Source organism: Ixodes scapularis, unplaced genomic scaffold (genome assembly GCF_016920785.2).
Source record: "Ixodes scapularis isolate PalLabHiFi unplaced genomic scaffold, ASM1692078v2 PGA_scaffold42__2_contigs__length_573088, whole genome shotgun sequence".
NCBI classification, from domain to species: domain Eukaryota; kingdom Metazoa; phylum Arthropoda; class Arachnida; order Ixodida; family Ixodidae; genus Ixodes; species Ixodes scapularis.
This window is the reverse complement of record NW_024609871.1, coordinates 276,583-295,791: the sequence shown is the minus strand read 5'-3', so window position 1 is coordinate 295,791 and position 19,209 is coordinate 276,583. Positions and strand designations below refer to the sequence as shown.

At 46.3% G+C, this 19,209-nt stretch overlaps 1 protein-coding gene across 1 annotated transcript; it reads right to left on the bottom strand.

Moving 5' to 3' along the window:
* Positions 1-9,568: 9,568 nt before the first annotated feature.
* Positions 9,569-12,870, bottom strand: LOC121837471 (protein ALP1-like). Its single transcript, XM_042293073.1, has 2 exons — positions 12,584-12,870; positions 9,569-9,941 (listed from the first exon to the last, which is right to left on the bottom strand). Exons 1-2 carry the CDS (start codon positions 12,868-12,870, stop codon positions 9,569-9,571), a joined length of 660 nt encoding a protein of 219 aa, XP_042149007.1.
* Positions 12,871-19,209: the final 6,339 nt, after the last annotated feature.

The window sequence follows — 19,209 nt, the reverse complement described above, 5'->3', positions numbered from 1 at the left end:
TGCCGCCGTTTTCCAAGAGACATTTGATGTGTGTCCACATACAAGCTTAATAGGGGTGATGTGGGAAATGCCCCAGTGGCAAGCCGGAGCCCAAGGTGATGAACCGGATCCAACATCCTTAGTGTGGATGGTCGTGTAAACCATAAACAATCGCTCCATAATCCAGGCGTGACCGAACCAAAGCATTGTACAACCGTAGGAGGCATCGCCTGTCAGACCCCCAAGATATATGTGACAGCACCTTAAGGATATTTGAGGATCGCAAGCACTTCTGCTTTATTTCCTTTGAATGAGACTTGAATGTAAGCTTTTTATCAGAGATCATGCCTAAAAATTTATGTTCGTGCTTCACCGATATTTCTGTGTTATTTAATTGTAAGATTGGATCCAAAGAGAGACCTCGTCGTAGGGAGAAGGGCACACACACAGTTTTTTCTGGGGAAAATTTAAAACCATTTTCATTTGCCCACTTGCTCATCATATTTATTGTGAGCTGTAATTGCCGTTCACAACAAGAGAGGTTGCAAGACGAAAAAGATATTTGCACGTCGTCCACGTAAAGAAAGTAAGAAAAGAATGACGGTATAACTTGAGCCAGACTGTTTATCTTAACAGCAAATAAGGTTGCACTTAAGACTCGACCTTAAGGGACACCATTTTCTCGTAAGTAGACACTGGATAAAGTCGAGCCTGATCGAACTTGAAATGTACGTTCACTTAAAAAGTTCTGTAAGCAACGGAGCATGCGGCCACGCACTCCACAGTTGTACAGATCTCGAAGGATACCATACCTCCATGTAGTGTCATATGCCTTCTCTAAATCAAAGAACACAGACACACAATGCTGCCGGTGATCAAAGGCCTCACGTATGACGGTCTCAAGTCGGACCAGATGGTCCATGGTCGACCGTCCAGCCCGAAAGCCACACTGGTTAGTGTCGAAAAAGTTTTTCTCCTCGAAAAAAAAAACATAAGGCGGCGATTTATAAGCCTTTCATAAGTTTTCCCCAAGCAGCTTGTAACTGCTATGGGGCGGTAGCTTGTAGCAAGAGAGGAATCTTCTCCAGGCTTCAGCAAAGGTATAACGTGGGCACATCTCCAAGAGCACACCTAAGTCAGGCAAGGTAAAAGTTGTAATAGTTTGCAGCACGGCATTGAAATATATTGTCACGGGTGGTGAGTCGTGACCAATAAACAAGAAATAAACAGAAATAAATGAACGTTTAATGTGGCGAACTTGTGCCAAAAATAAAGAAGGAAACAGAAGAAAGCAGAGCGTCGCGGGCGTCGAAGTCGGCGTGTCAGCAGAATCGAGCGCTGGGGCGAGACTGACTTGACAAGGTCGCGGGCGGCCTCTTATCTAGAGTGCGTCGCTATCTCGAAGATTCGGCGAAAGCGGCTCGAGCGTCGCGTGATCGGGCGAGAATGAACACGCACTTTCTAGAAAACAAAAGCAGGAATAAATGATAGAAGTTACGTGCGGTACATGAATAAACGAGAACTTTCTAGAGGTCCGTGACCGAGCGTTGCTTTCTCAGCCATGGGCGCGGCATTATCCCCCCCTTTAAAAGTGCATCGTCCCGATGCAGCACAAAAACGGAAAACAAAAAAACAAAAGGACAGCAGAATTGCTAGCCGGAGTTCACAGTCCACAGTTCACTCGTCGACGAGAGTGGAGAGTCCTATCGTTCGTAATACGGCTTCAGCCGGACGACATGCACCACCTCGGGTCGCGGCTGACGTCTTGCAGATGGGCGCGTTCCGTCGGGTAGAACTTCGTAGTTCAGATCGCCGAGGCGTCGGATGATCTTGTAGGGCCCAAAGTAGCGCTTCAGAAGTTTTTCGCTGAGACCGCGACGACGAATCGGCGTCCACACCCAAACTCTGCCTCCGGGCTGGAAGTGGACGTCGCGGCGACGAAGATTATACCGGCGAGCGTCAACATGTTGCTGGTCTTGAATTCGTAGTCTGGCTAGCTGGCGGACCTCTTCTGCCCGTTGAGCAATCACCTGGGCGTCATCGCTCCCGTCGTCGACTGACTCGTGCGGCAACATAGAGTCTAGCATAGTCGTCACCGCCCGGCCATACACCAGCTGGAAGGGCGTCACTCCTGTGGTCTCTTGCACTGCTGTGTTGTAGGCGAACGTGACGTAGGGCAGCACTTCGTCCCAGGTCTTGTGCTCCACGTCGACGTACATAGAGACCATGTCGGCGATTGTTTTGTTGAGCCGCTCCGTCAACCCATTGGTCTGCGGATGGTATGCCGTTGTTCGACGGTGTTCGGTGTGGCTTAGACGCAGGATCTCTTGGGTCAACTGTGCCATAAACGATGACCCTCGGTCTGTGATCAGTACTTCGGGGGCGCCATGACGGAGGACGATGGACTCGATGAAGAACTTGGCGACTTCGACAGCAGTCCCCGAAGGAAGGGCTTTCGTCTCGGCATAACGAGTAAGATAATCGGTGGCGACGATTATCCAGCGGTTCCCCATCGTCGACGGTGGAACCGCTGGATAATCGTCGCCACCGATTATCTTACTCGTTATGGACCGAGGGACCGAGGGACCGAGGGACCGAGTGTTGCAATGTGCAGCGCATTGTCCTCTTGAGGGTAAACCATCTGAAACCCACACGCTCATAACAATACATCTAACCAACAGCTGCTTTCTGACAGCCAGGTAAGTCTCGCCTGTGCTGGGTACCCTAAGTGAAAGATTGATGGTTTAACAGGGGTCGTGTCTGGTTCACGCAGACATACAGGGTCTTTTTGTTTTATTTTTTACAGACCTTTACAGATTTTTAAAAAAGGAGGTGGCAGATACATGGACGCCGTCTTTACTTATATCTGTAGGGCTCGGTGGACAATAAATGGGCGAATAAACGTTGCAATGTTTAGTAATTAACAAAAAGTCGTTAGTCAACTTGTTTATTAACGGTTTAATTTGCCATGTTGCAATTGGAGTTTTAAAGGGAGTCATTAATAAAGGCTAACACAATTTCGACAATTCGCGAAACGGCCACAAGGTTCGCGAACATCATCGTTAAACGTTTGCCTTTCTTCGCTTGATTCAGAAACCGCGTGATGATAATGATACGTAGAATAGTGACGTAGTCGTCGTGAGGTGTGCTTGGCATACCACGTAGTCGTCTTGAGGTATATTTGCATACCACATCAAGTTAGTTGTCCAGATAAAAAAAACACCGCCCTTTGGATGTTGATCTTGTTAGACTTCGGCTCAAGGGCAGTCTCCAAATAAGCAACATCGTCGAAGTTGCTGAACTCGTGAACAGCCCAGTAGGGAGTTAGCACATTCAGGGAGTCCAGTGCGTCGTGATCGATGCCAATTGTGGGATCGCGGCAGGAGTTTCGCTGTTCACCACTGGTGATAACGGGTCAGTTTCCCGAGCGAGCCCCGACCGCTTTGCAACGATGAGCTCTGGTGGATTTGCCTTCCGCTTCCTTTCCTCTCGTCCTGCAGGAAAGTCACCACTAAGGTCCTGGGATGCACTTGGCAGCAGAGTCGGCACCGCGTCTGGCGTAAACGCGGGGTGTCCACGATTATCTTCACTTCCTTTCCGCCGGTTATGTGGACGTAGTCTCGATGGATGAAGCGGGGCTCGAAGTGCAGCCCGCAGACAGCGCTTGTTTCTTCAAAACGCTTGTCGGATCGTTGCAGATTCTTTTTCCACAGATTTCTTGTGGCTCTGTCCTTTGAAAGACCAAAAAGGGACGCCGTTTTTACGCCTTTTAAACGGATGTAGCCCGTTTGGCAACCAGGTGTCCAGCAAGAGTTCTGTCGCCGTTTCGCCGACGGCATTTCGGCGCTACACTTGCGCGTTCACCATCCGCAAAATCAGAACACACAAGATTCAGGACATATTTCGATCGAACACACGGAACTATAAAATCGTGGCTGGCTCATTGACGCGCGCACCGATCAAAGTGAAAAAAAAAAAGCAATAACGTCGTCGACTCCAAACGCATTTTCCGCCAAACGTGGCGGGCTGCGTGATTTTTTCCGGGTAACTCGACTACAGCGCCACCACAAACTGTCAATACACGCGCCCTCACGAGCTCCCATTGCCAAGCCGCTCCTGTCCCAACACTACCCAAGTATTCTAGTACACTTTAGTCAAACTGACTGGTGAGATCGGCATTTTGGCACTGAGCCAACCAATCGATTATTCCTCTCGGTGGCACTTTTCTAATTGGTTATGTTAATTGGAATCAATTGGTGCGAAGTCAAATATTTGGTCATTCCAAGCGGGTCAGACATCATCTATTGTTTTCCCAGTCGACCAATGATGGTTGACATATTTTAATTGCCGCGTGAGTTACCAATTCGTTCCTCGAATCGTAATAAATCCCTCTCAATGGCCATTCGATTTTCTGATCGATTATTTGTATGAAAGTAAATATTCCAACAGACGTACTTGACCCACCAAATGGCAGTCACAGCTGACATAGGATTTTTGAACTGGTAGCAACGGGGGGACATTAAATTTGTTTTAATGGAAACCCAATTTACAAACTTGTTTGGCTCGCTATAAGAGTTGACGGGCAGGCGATCTGGCAAACGCTCATACGAAACAAAGGAAACAAAGAAAAAAAAACATCAGGAACCAAGAAAGGCAAAGACGTAGGCGAGCTGGTGAATGATATCCATCTTTCCTTTTGATAAAGACTTCTTTGACAGATTGAGACATCTTTGATAAAGACTTCGTTGATAGACACATCTTTGATAGAGACTTCGGTGATAGAAACTTCTTTGACAGATAGAGACATCTTTTGATAGAGACCTCGTTGTTCTCGCCGTTTTTTTTTTTTATTTTCCTACGTCTCAGGGTTACTATGGATTTCAGGACCCAAAGAAACATAAAGCGAAAGATAAACACAGTTGGACATTTTGGTTTGATCAGTATATATATATATATATGTGTGTAGAGGGTGCTTCTTACCTTAAAAAATTTGTTTAAAAAAGTGGTGAAAGTTACACTTACGTGGTTTGTGCGGGTGAGTTAAACGGCCAGGGACACATTGTAGAGGGGGCTAATGGCAACGATCAGTCGGTTAATAATTAAAATTTGTTTATTAACTTTTTAATCACTGTAAATAAACATAAGGTTCCAACTAGGAACTTGCTAAACCTCATCAAAAACCACTAAATCAACTTTTTTGAGAAGGCTACAACGCAGGGGCAGTATATTACAGAGTTCCGTAAAAACGCTCAATTTGGACGCGTTTCTAGGTTTCGATTTTTATCGGAGCGCATCTCTGCGCCCTCGGTCCTCCTCCCCAGTGGCTGAGACGCCCAACACTAAAGCGCGAGACACATGTGCGAAAAAACCATCCGATCCGACGTCCGATCCGGCAATGCGACTGCCTGATCCGAAAAATTTGGTCGCATCAGACGTCGGATCGGCGATCCGACGTACGTCCAACGCGCCAGATACTTTCGCACGGCGGACGGATTGTCGGATGCGTCCAGCCAATGACAGCACAGCTAGCGCGAACGTCATGATGACGCACTGAGTCTGGCGGGACGAACGAAAACACGGGACTGCCCTGGGCGACGGGAAGCCGGACACGTGAATTCCGCTGACCCATTCGACTTCGAGAAAAATGGCCCCAGGAAAGAATTCACGCGCTAGCGAAAACGAGCTGCTAATTTCGCTCGTGCGAGCTCAACCTTCAATCTGGGATCAAAGGTCTCCCTCATATAGGAACGCGGACCTCCGCTGGAGCGCTTGGATCTCCGTGGCCAAAGGCATGGGCAAGAAGGGAACTGATGGTACGTACACGGCCAATAATATACGTCTCGCCGGCGCTCGCGGTTTGGTTTCCTTTCCTCACCTAGATACAGGCTGTGATTACCACCAGAAGTGTCCATCCATGTAGCCAAAGTCGGTGATCGATATCTTAGCAGTGTCAGCGGTGTCAGTCCAATAAAAAAGAACGCCGATGTCGTCTTCGCACGAGCCGCGTTGGATAGGACCGGTGGCAGTCGGTCTATCGAACGACGTTTCATCGACAGTTGGTTGCGTCGACACTGCGCTGCTTGATTGACAAATCTTTTCGTCGAAACGATCGCGCATTTGTTTCATTGACAGCTTCGTTTTTGTTTGTTTTTCATTATCAGTCGTGCTTACCAACCTCGGCAATGCACGCGGGCCGGCCTGTACTCCTCTAGATGTTTAGGCCTCGTGGCTAATCCGTATAGCGAAATATATATTGTCGGCGGAGCGACTTTCCACGAAACATGTGTCGACAAAAGGTTTTTCGATAAAACGTGTTTCGATCAAAAGTTGTCTACGAAACGTCGACGAAACGATCCATCATTAATTAGAGTATCAATGATCGCATGCACTTCCTCATTTCCCTGATAGTAAAGGTGCTCAGACGCTGAAAAGTTGAGTGCGTATATTAACTCGATTGGACACAATTTGTTGCGCTGACTAGGCTGCACGCGACTCCCGCGAATTGTGCTTTTGGTTATTGCTATTGTGCCAAGCTTTGATATCAGCTTGTTAAAAAAAACTTGAATAATCAACTTTTTCTCTCTTTTTTTTTACAGACGACGTCAAGGCTGTCACTGGTAGGTGGCGGAATCTCCGCGACACCTTCGGGAAGCGTCTGCGGGATAGCAAAAAAAAAGTGGCGCAGGTGCCGGCGAACCGCAGTCCTGCTGGCAGCATTTTAAAGATCTGCTATTTCTGCGGGACTTCGTGGAGCCACGCCCGTACGTATATTTTCTTACCCTTCCAGTGTGGCTGAAATAGATTAATTGCTTACTTCGAGAATTTCCCAACTTTTTGTATACATTTCTGCAAATATTTCAAGGTACACATAATAGTTTTTGTTGTCCACTAATTTCTAGGACAACCAGCAATATGGACAGCATCCACGAGGACTCCATTGATGAAGTCCTAAATGGGTACGAAGAGGAGTTGGAGGAAGCACCATCGGAGCTCCTCCTGACAATGGTCAACATGCCTGCATCCTCCCCCCTTCCCCCCTTGTCTACTTGCTCTCCCTCTACTTCACGCTATGCCACTACTGATTGCTCCCAAGCCTCCATCCCTAATTCACAGAACCTCCTGCCTTCCCCTAGATCTGTTTCTGCTGCCCTTTCCCAAGCCCATGCCCCCTCACCCAGCACACACCGACCAAAGCCACAGGGACAACACCGATGCACTCATTCAAGATATGGACAGACAATTGGCACACCAGACAACAGCCACAGAGCATTTTTTTTTATCACTTGTAGACACGATGGACGAAGTGCCCAAGCACCTGCAGGGGTACTGCAAAATTCATTTTATCGAAGTGTTCACGCAGTACCGAATGGGAAATATCCCAACCAGCCTTTCGACGGTGTGTGGGCCTCAGCACCAAGAGTAATATATACTTATTTAAAATGACAAACCATTAACATAACCCTTTGACATGACACAACTAGAAACATTATTCCTGCCAAACACCTCAGCAAGACACTGCCATAAAACACCGACAGATAATGCCCAATCTTCCTACTAGTCTTCCTGTAAATCCATTTACTATTTTGTGCCGTACTGATCACCAGAAAGAAAAAAAAAATGTGCAATAAAATCATGACTTGAAAAAACTTGAAAAAAGGGGCATTTGTCTTTTTGTAGCGGGCAAAATATTGGTTCGGAGCAGCCACTGATGCTTTTGGAGCAGATGCCAACATTTGTTAGCACATCACTTGAGAATGGAAAAGTGATTGCATCTCAATGAGTCAAGGCTTCCTCTTTAGTACTACTAGAGCATGTTACTTGATACCTTTCTCATAAAAATAGGTAGATCATAAAAGGAACAAAGCTCTCTTAGATAAGGCTCTAGTCAAAGTAGGTTTCACTTACAATGGGTATTAAAAAATGGTTAAAAAAGGAATCATAGCGCTACACTTCATTGGGATAACTCCTCTCTCCCCTCTTCATTTTGCACTCTGTAGTTTAGCCTGTAAATGTGATTTCTGTAAAATGTCAGCAAGAATTAGACCATCCACTAACATGTCTACCAATAAACATGTGTCCCGCAAGTTTAGTGAATCTACATTACTCAAAGCTCTTATATCATGAAGTGCAAAAACAACTACTCAAAAACATAAAAGCCTACACTTTCGCTTTAAAGGTGACGCTGCTCTTTAGCGGAGTAGGAACCAGAGTTACGTCAAAGTTCGCTGCTCTTTCAATCGACAGCTGCACGGGAACTACTGTGACTACCACATTTATTCAAATATATATATAGACCCTTGTTTTCTTCTCTCTTTCTCTGCTGTATATTTTTTTTAAATTAGAGATTAACTTTCAATTACGACAAAAAAGTTTGATCTGCAATAATCATGAGCATAATTTGCGCACCAATTGCGCTAAGCCAGGTGCTCCTCCAGGTCAGTCGCTGCTCCTAGCACTCCGGTGCAAATGGTGAAGCTCGACTCGCGCACGCTGGTGAGAGGTTAAGGTTGACTCGAGCAGCGCAAGTGCCACGGTACTCTACATCCACGGAACAAAGGCATGTGGCAGACATGATAGTCTAGTGGTCTTATCAGGACTACAAGACCCTGGTTCTGTTTTTATCATGGTAGCCACGATCGGCAATCCTACTATATTTTGCGAAAGTTTTCTCGGGACCCTCAGTTCCTGACATCGAGGACATCGTCTGGAGATTTAGACAATGTCAGCGATCAACCGGCCAGAGCGGCTTATTCACAGCATGAAAGCATGACATTGTGGCATTCATCATCTCCTTGTACGAGTTCTTTCATTGACTATACAAATCAAGTGCAGTGAATGTCCCGTGACCTGCGCTTTTAGTATGTGTGTTTTGAGCGTTTGACTGTGTTCTGATCCAAGACGAAACAAACTACTATAAGGTGAGTAGAAATGTCGTAAAAGGAGGGGCAGATCGAAGGGGGGGGGGGGGGGGCGACCAGGAGTGTCCTCCCCCCCCCCCCCCCCACCCCTCCTCAGAGGGCAATTTGACATGGGTGGACCCCCCAGTGCACACGAAAGAATGGGAGAACAGTATCCTCACAAATTCCCCCCCCCCTCCCCCTCACAAAACCGGAGTTCTGGATCCACCCCTGCATGAAATTCATATTTGTAGAATTTTTATTCCCTCTACTTCTCTGAATTCTAAAATCGACCGATTATTTTTTTGCTTTATGTCCATTTCAGTGCAAGATGTAGCAGACTTTCGTTAACAGTGCATTTTGGTGCAGCACTTCCATCACTGCTGTCTTTATTACAATGTTAAAGTGCAAGTAAGATAGCTCCCTAGAGCACTCTAACATAATGCCAAAGCTGAACTTGCACACCTAAAAAAAACACGCAAACAACTTTACAACCCATTCTTTTTCATTTCAAAATAAAAACCTTAAATGACATTACAAAGTTGCATTGAATGATGAAATTGAAAATAGTCTTACATTGAAAAAATAATACTAGCACCACGGATGTTGGAAGGGTTTTTGTGTTTAAATACAGCCTCTATATACAAAAAAAAAGACTGATGAAAGGCAGCACTCAACGCAATCCCTCTAGATTAGCGCTGCAGGACTGCCTGCTGCCATGAGACCTTGCCAGCAGAACTACTGAAGTAGTCCTTGTAGAGGTCCCTGACACCTCGAGCCACATGAGCAAAGTTCCTTGCAAGAGTCCGAGCAAGCTGGAGGGGCAACTGGCTGATGTCTTGGCGCCACTGTCCGCCTTGTCTTCCCCCAACCCCATTCATGGAATCCGCGTAGCCAGGACCACAGTAGGCATTTTCATTGCCTTTGTTCTGGGCCATCAGGAAATTGTGGAGCACACAAAGTGCCTTCACCAGCTCTTCGGCCTGTTGCGGCTGTTCCCCCAGCTTCCTCTCCAGGATCCTCCATCGCGTCACCAGGATACCGAAGGCATTTTCGGCGCATCTTCTTTTTGTTTTGAAAGTTGAGAGAAATGGAAAAAGGATCATGAGTTTGGTTTGAGAGGCAGACACACAGCTATAGTCTGTGCAACTCAAGAAGGTAGGGCGAAGGTAAGACGGGCTTGTGAGGAGGAAGCAGACGGAACGCTAAAGAGAGAAGGAGGTTTCCCCCTCTCTTCTTCAGCATTCCGTCTGCTTCCTCCTCCCCGGCTCGTCTTACCCTTGCCCTACCTTCTTGAGCTGCAACAGACTATAGATGACAACGAAATGTACATTTATACATGTACAAGTGTGTAGTTTTAGAAATTTCGTCTGCTGCAAGAGTAATCTAGCAACGAAACTTTTTATATATTTACCAAGTTCATGGGATGAATCGGAATTGACTAAAATGTTATGGGTGAGTGTCATATTCAGACTTAGTTATGGAATCATGTATAAAAGAAAATTTCATGAAGGCTCTAATATCCAATGAAACAAACAGGTCTGGATTATTTCTCAGAATGGTGGTCATATCAGAATTATATTCCACATATTCAAAGGCATTTAGCATGCTGTATAGTTCCTTAAAGAGAACTCTGCTGAAAGGTCTTATCAAACCAAATTCGGGATATCAGTTTAGTGCGACAAGATCCAGCCATAAACAAAATTTATGCTGGACCAACACTGCAGTCCCTACGAAAGCCGATGTTAAACATAACATTAACAATATTTTAGCGGGCCGTCAGCAAATCAGCCTTTTCAGGCCATAGCGGGAACTGCGACGTCAGTTTCATGTTCTTCCTGCACAAGGATGTTGGGCTTAGTGTCCTTACGCATCCCCGCTGCTGAATTCATGTTGGTGCCGGTGGATTCGTCTCAAGTGTCAACATACCACAACGCTGCTGTTCCGACAGGTGACGCAAACAGAGGTCACAATACTGACTAGTGTGCCAAGCACTGCGGAGGGGAGAGGGGAGAAATCCCGGGTGATGATAGAAGCGGTGCTTGCCACAGACAGAACGCCGAGAGAATGCTGACAATGTGAAAAGTCGCACAAGCCGCACTTCGTTTAGGAATGAGTGCTATCTATGAGTATCATTGCAAGGCACTTCCTCGGCGGATGAGGAGAGCACCGGCAGCTGGCAGGCTAATAAGTAGTCCAGCTTCTGTAGCAGAGGCGGTGGTAGCAGCAGCACGAAAGCGACGTCACCACCAATGTGACATGCTGGAGCAGGTAGTTTTGGTCTTTCCGTAAGCGCCAAAACAAAACTTGGACACCACATATTTACGAAACTAAAGAGACTACCGAAAAACAAATTACATCTCAGGATTCAGGTTCAACGACTTAGTTGAACCAAAAAGTGTAGAAAGTGAGCAAAGTTTCTCCTTAAATTAAAAGATAAAAATAAAATGCCACTACTTTGACGGGTATGCTGCAATGCTGTGCAACCAAAAAGAGTGCATACCTGCCAACCTGTGCACTTTCTAATTCGTAAAAGTTGTGCGGCTGCGGCGGGGGGGTTACGCGAAGCGATATGCAGCTTAATGTCAACCTGGCCGGCGTGTGAAACGCTTACATCACACGTGCACGTGCTACACAATTCAAACTTCTCTCGCTTTTTGGGCGGCACGAAGCACGGAAATTTCGACGTGTGGGACTTCAGGAACACCTGAAAGTACCTCTTTTGAGGTTTCGAATTCGGCATTGCGCTGCAAAGCCACAGTGACCAGGAGAATGCTACAGTTACACGTGCAACAAACACAGACGCCGTACTTCTCGCCTCGAAACTGGCCGAAACAACGAGGCCCAACAACGTCTGAACACGCCGAACAAACGTGCACCTGTGCACCGCCGAACACACAAACAAAGGCTTTGAGCTTTGGATTGGTTTTCGATCCGTGGCCACCGGATAGACGGATAGTAAAAACCACGACGCTGCTCTGGACCGTACCTATCGCCCTCTTGTGGCGGTGCAAGATACCGCCAACAGCAGAGTTACAAAAACAACAACAAAAAAAAAATAAAAAAAAAAAATATATTTTTCGTAAGATTTGAAGCAAGATTCGTAAAATCGTAAAATTAGTCCCAATTTGTACATTTCACGAAAAATTCGGAAGAGTTGGCAGGTATGAGAGTGCAACGATATGATTACTCGTGGTGCAATGAACCTAAAAAAAAGAGACTTTTGCATAAGCCTACGTTGAAACAAGGGCTATAATGTGAAATCACATCTTTGAAGCATACTTTAAAGTGTGAACTGGATATGGGCATATCCAAAAACACTCCAGTCCTTCGCTGCCCTGCCAGCTCAAGAGCGACAACAGCAGCGTTGCATTTAATTCTTTGCTAAGCATTCTCACCCTTATTATTACGGTAATCGTAATTCTGGTTCAGTGTCGTTTAAAATGGCATTCAACTTCCCTCATGCGAGTTCATGCATGTGAGAGCACCTTTCATAGAGATGACAAATTTAAAATTTTTGATATAATGGTAGAAACACTTTTAATCATTTTTTGAACTCGAATATGGTTCAAATCCTTAGATGGCTAGGAGCATTGCCAGGTAAAAAGAGAGCACATTTCTATTGGTTAATATATATGGTTCTGATTAGAGAAGACCTCTCTTAAAGACGTTTATTTATGAGGCATCAGACTAGTAGGTTTTTTTACCTTGCTCGGCTCAGGCGGTAGTTGAAGATCCGTTCGTCATCCTCGAGACCGCGCCCAGGGTAAGGCCTGAGGAAATCGGGCCTCAGCTGAAACGCTTCGTCCCCGACGAAGACGCATGGAGCAGGCAGCTTGGTCTTGGGTAGCAGCTGATCGCTTGGCAGCCCGAGGCGCCCCTGTTCCAGCAGCTTCCCGAAAACCGACTGTTTGAGGACTCCCCCATCGCTTTGCTTTCCATAAGCACCAACATCTACGACAACAAAGCTATAGCCGCTGTCGACGATGGCCATAAGGACGACGGAGTATGTCCCCTGTAACAAACACAAGCATCATATTAAAATAGCACTCACACCTGAGTGTATACACCAACTCATGTTTACAAACAAACCGGAGCGCCCCTAGCGGACGCCACCGGCGCCGCGCATGCGCGGTGGACGGTGGGCAAGAAGCTCGCCGTCGCCCATAAACAAACCATTAAATTGCGTTGTTGCCGGCGTCGGTGTGAGTCCCTGTGCACTTTTTCGCGTTCGAATTGTTGATTCTACATCCTCTTAACAATGTTTAAACACTTGAGCGGCTTCAGCAAAATTAACGAGGCTCGTTACACCGCGAAACTTTGCGTGAATAATGTGACGTGCGGCGATTCATTTCACGTGGACGCCGCAGAATGGGCGCTAAAGCCTGACTCCCACGATGAGATTTATCTCGCTATTTTCAGTCGCGAAGTCCCTCGGGCTGAAAAAGTGTGGACCAGCTGAGATGGTGGACGTCGATACTGAAAACCGCAAGTAGAATCGGGCATTACAAGTCGGTGACGGCCACTGCCACTGGTAACAATGATCAACATCTTGTATCTACTGTTTACACTTAGCCTACTTACCCCAACCAACCTTCAAAAGTGTTTTGAGGCCTGCACTTACTTCTTATCGCAATTACCGGGTCAACGTCTGGTTTACGGGCCGCTGTCGTTTGAAAGAGTTGACGACAAAAAGCAGACAAGTTTGAAAGAGCAGACGACAATTCAAACGGATGCGCAATAGAGTGCGGGCAAGAAGCACCGCGTCCTGCGTCAACAAACCATTGGAATGTCACGCTGTCGGCATCTGTGTGAGTCTGCATACTCTTTTTTTCCGGTTGGAAGTGTCGATTTTACGTCCTCATAGCAATGTCTTACCACTTTAATCGCCTGAGCGAAATTATCAAGGTTCATTACGCCGCTAAACATTGCGTAAATAATTTGACGTGAGGCGATTCATTCGCATGAACGCCGCAGAATGGACGCCAAAGCCATGATGAGATTCTTCTAGCTATTTTCGGTCGCAACGTCGTTCGTGCTGCAAAAGTGTAGAAGATAGCGGCGATGATCGACGTCGATACTGAAAATCGGAAGCGGGAACAGACCAAGCCTAACAAGTCGGTGATGGCCATTGGTACCTATGATCAATATCTTGTATCTACTGTTTACAGCGAGCCAACTTAAGTCTTTTGAGGCCTGCGATTACAGCTTATTGCAATCACCGGGTCGAAGTTTGGTCTACGGGCCGCTTTTGTTTGAACGAGCAGACGACAAAAAGCAGACGAGTTCGAAAGAGCAGACGATCAGGCGGCCGTGTGAATTTGAAGACGCACTGAACCCGCGGGTGGCCCGGACACCTTGGCGGTTTTGTCTCGTTCATGTTGGAACAAAACAAATACATCTGGCGACCACAAAGTGTTTCCCGCACAAGCAATCGTAGTTCGACAGCGTCTGCTTTGCCCTTGTCACGGCTACTATCCACGTTCTCGGACGAACGGAGGGGGCAGAAACACATGAAAACTGATCTTCTAACCTTTCCAGACACTCTTGGTACAGCCCCCGTCGCAGCATTTCGACAAGAAGGCAGGTTTTTTGTCTGGTTTATCCCTAAAGAACGCGGGAATGCATGTCTCGCACCGCGATTTCTGCCCACTACCCCAGACCGGAAGTGCGACCGACGCGCCACCACCGCGGCGTGACGTAGGAGAGTTGAGTTGGTGTATAGTCTCAAATATAAAATCTTGTAATGTGACCAATTGACTTTTTAACTTCAAAGTACTTCCCTAAGCCGAGCTTACATTGCCCCTAACTTTTTTGCACAATTCAAGTACAGTGTGCCGCAATATGAAAGTCTCACTCTGAGCGCGTGGCTGCGACACCGGCTAGCAAGGGCTCTGCTCGCGCTTTGGGTAATTTAATTTCTTTGCACAAATAGGTCACTCAGTGCTCAGCCAGGCTTAGAATGCATAGCACGAAATAAATAAATATGAAACTTATATTGAAGTTTGTTAAAACGATGACACAAATCTCGACATTGTTCAACAAAATGCTCAATTGCAAGTCTGCCTAAGGCTAGTGTAATAGAATTGTCCCTTCCTAAGGCCCATGCAGCTGCGGTACGATGTGAATGAGGCGTACGGCCTCGGCTAAACCGAAACTGGTAAGCAACCTTCAGCCCCAGATTAGCGTCGAACAAATGCCCTCCCCTGAGAGCGATACGGAAGTGCGTGAAACACATACGGTGCCCCCACCAGCCACCGTCCCCTTGCTCCAAGGTGACGGCTCATGCAGGTGACGTACCTTTGGTACGTCACCTGCATGAGCCTCCCTGACTAGTATCAAGATAGGCTTCATGTAATTACACAGCGATATGATTTGTTCGGTAAGATATTTACACTAATGAAGGTCAAACATGCATTAGACTAGAAAAAATATTCAAGATATTGTTTCACATGAAGGAGACTACAATACATGCTCTGCATGATAGGGAGGCTAAATTGTCTCGTGGGACATATTGAGATCTTTCCATCGCAGCGGCTGAAAGAAACGCTATTGTATTCAGTATCAAAACGTAGTATGAAACTTGACACACCTTGTAATTGAAGTACATACTCCCTGAGTTTGCGGGAGCATGTATCTGAATGTGCTTTCCGTCGACTGCACCCACCCAGTTCGGGAATTGCCAGTCTCGGTTGAACCCTTCCGCAACCCGCAACCAAGCAGCGGTGTCTGGTTTCTGAATGAGACATGCAAGAAACAAAGTGAGTAAACATTAATTTTAAGGCATAAATGATAATATATGACTCTTATTGGTTGACTCTGGATAGATGTGGGCGGCCAAATATGGGCCCTCCGGTGTTATCAGGGCTGTGACATTGGTAGAAGGTGGAAGCATGCAAGGGCTACACGAGCTCATAGTACGAGGGATCCCGCCATGACAACAAAGCTCAGGGGAGCACAACATATGAACCGCGGTGCCATGGAACCTTTTGCCCACCATCCCCCAAAATAGTTCAACTTCACTTTGCTATAAAGCTGGAACTAGACCAATGCAGAACAATGATGCTCTTGATTCAATGCACACCAGATGATATATGGCTTGTATGCAAACAAATGAGGAGCCACATCCAGAAACTGAAATTGTTTTAAATGCAAAGCATGTCTGGTGTGCATTGTTTCCAAAAAGCACTGAACTGAAATCGGCCAAACTATGTGAGAAACACCGCTGTTCTACAGGCAACTGGGATGCAGTGCTGAAAGCTATACTGATAAGCAAACATTTCTGTTTGATGCTTTCGATAGGTTTTCTTCATGCCCAAACACATGCTGAAAATGTCAAGTTTCACTTTGCAAATGGGATTACAGGAGTTTTATATTTTATAAGTTTGAGGGCTTATGTGCCAAACCAACGAAGGACATCTGGCGCACTCCAGTGGAAGACTGAGGAGTAATTCAGACCACCTGGGGATCTTTGACGTGCAACCCAAATCTGTGTTACAACGGCGATTTCCACAATTAGGCCTCCGTCATACTGCGGGCACCTCAGCCGGGATTCGATCCCACCAACGGAGGATCCATAGGCCAGCGCTTTACCTCGGAGCCACCGAGGCGGTATTAGAGGAGTTGGCATGTGTTGTTACGGGTGTGTTTTAGACACCTGTGACATAGGATGAGTTATCTGATTACTACAGAAAGTATGCACTGAAGACGGAGCCTCCGCTGCATTTTTCATCTGCTGCTCGCAGCTGTAGCGTTATTTCGTTACAGAAGGGCGGTGTATAGTACCCGTCCAGATTATGTATCTGAGATAAATTTGAATCCTAAAGCACATCGCTGTTTAGCACTGAACTTTTTTATATTCACCGAACTTTCTATATCTGCCTGTAAACGAGATTCATTAAAAAATGCAAGTAAAGAAATGGGCCGTGGACTCAACTGCGCATAACTGTAGCATCCATTACCAAGTGCGGCTGCAAGACTCTGGAAAAAGTTCGTTTCGGCCTGCATCATTTTTGTGGTGAGCAGCCCTGATTTCAACAGCCTCACCTCATGGACCTAGTGCCAAGCACAGTGCAGCGGTGCTTGGCACTGGGTCCACATGAAATGTGAAGTTATTTTCAGCATGGAATGAATTTCCTATACTGAGCAGGGTTGACCATATACCAATGAAAAAGCTGTGCCAGTTTTCAATGGTATAGTTTCAAAGCATCATCACTTAATGAAGGGTAATGAGCAGTGCGAGAAGTAGCAAAAGAATGAAAGAATGGCCAAAGGTAGGCTGGTAGACCCCAATCAGTATGGCACCTCACTGCCATTTCACTGCAAAACTACAGCACTTACCGCCAGGTACAACGGCTGGAGTTTGGTCCAAAGTGCCCTGCACGTGACCCGAACGGCTAACCTTGCTGTGGATATCCCGACACGGAAGGACAGGGCAATGCCCTGAATGAGGTCACCAGAGGACAAGTACCTGTGATGAGAGTGCACGCAAATTGTGAGGTTACAGCAAATGTGGTGGGAGTCCCATTGAGAGCTGTGATTACATACAGGACTACAATAAGCAGTCAAAGGAAAACTAAGTAATGTGCTATAGGCAGAGAGCTTTCAATCTGCTGGGTATTTAGGGATGCACACAAGCTGTTCAGTATGTCACCTGGCTGTGGGATAACAAACCAGTCTGCAAGTGGCAAACAAGCCGGTATTCACCCTTTTTTGTTTAGCAACTCACTGGCTCCATCTGTCGGATAGCAGTTTTACACTTCCGGTTGATGTTTTTTAATGCACATTTCCTTCACCAAATAGCGAGAAAATGTTCCCGTGTGACGTGAGAGGTGGTTCTTTTGCACGAAGACAACTTGATGACGTAGTCTGGCGATTGATGGAAAATAGACAATTTGCTTTGTACCGTAAGTGGTCTTGGGCTATTCCTACACGAGTGCCGCCCCCCCCCCCCTTCCCCCATTGACCCCCCTCCCAATTCTAATTCATACAAAAAGGAATGCACGGCTGCCATATTTGAACTATTTTGTACAATCCCCCACTTCCGAGTTGATGTCTGTAAAAGATGCACATCAATCTTTTGGCAAGAAGACGTTCGTATGCCCAGTCTCAGGCATGAACATTCGAAATTTCTTTTAAAGCGTAGGAAATCTGTTGCCTCTTACACCGAAACCTGTATATGCAAGCAAAGATAATTCCATGAGTGATCACGCTGTCTGGAATATTATATTACCTCAGTGTCATAGCAAGACGCTCCGCAGGACAGATGGGCTCTCTACAGAGGTGTTGCCGCCTTAGGTCCTCATCCACAAGGCTCAAGATGAGGTCGAACTGGTGTGGGATCATCCTATAGTATTTCTTGAAATACTCGATATCCCCTTCCCGCATTCGTTGCATCTGGAAGAGGAAAGGAAACAATCCAGACTACCGATTAATCGATCATTAATCTTTAAGACGTCTCACACAACACACAAAGGGCGTTTTATCTAAATTAGGAAGAGCTCGTTTAGCTGGGCAATGACAACCAGGTAATGCTAACACAAAAATGGTTTAACTAAACTAACGTATTTTCTTTGTGCAGACGTTACCCAAAGAGCGCACTCGTTTCCACAGGCGCTACAACGAGATACCCAGATGCGAGTCACATAGACCTTCAATGTTTTTTTGTTTTTTTTTTCTCGAGAAGATAAGCGCTTATCTGTGTATTTATAGACCTTTTCATTTCAGTAGTTGCCTGACCGGCGGGTAGAGGGCGCTGACGCGCTCGGCGCCATTAGGTTGCTTCAATTTGGTCGGTTTCGGTTTCAACGTACACGCGATTGTGATGCTGTTTCATGTCACTTTCGATTAATTTTGCGATATGAATTTCTTTCTAGTAGATCACAGCGAATGAAGCAATAGTATTGAGCCACTTGGCAAACCACGAAGTGATTTCGAGCCTTAATTGCGATCTTTTTTTACTAACACTATATGCGTCTGATTCCGTCCATCATTAATTTCGGTCAGGTTCGGCGGTGAAACAACTGCGCTGATGCACAGGGAGGATTACCATCGTCCACGGCCGTACCCGCGGATACTAATTTCAAGAAGAAAAAAAAAAATAAAGAGCAGGACAAGCTCCGCCTGCTGCGTGCGCTCGTTGCCTGCCGCCATGCTTTGGCTGGGCGTGCACCGAGCGGTACGGAAGTAGATAGCTCGCGCTCAAGTCATATATTGAAGTGATCATCTTATATTGCAACAGACTATATTGCATGAGTGCTTAGTGAAAAATCAGGTCGACAACATGATTAACAATCTGCTGAATCACCAAGAACAGATGAACTGACAAGTTTAC

Coding starts and splice junctions, on each gene's coding strand:
- LOC121837471 (XM_042293073.1), bottom strand. CDS start 12,870: ATGGCCATCGTCGACAGCGGCTATAGCTTTGTTGTCGTAGATGTTGGT. Junction 9,942..12,583: donor TACCGCCTGAGCCGAGCAAG/GTAAAAAAACCT, acceptor CAAAACAAAAAG/AAGATGCGCCGAAAATGCCT.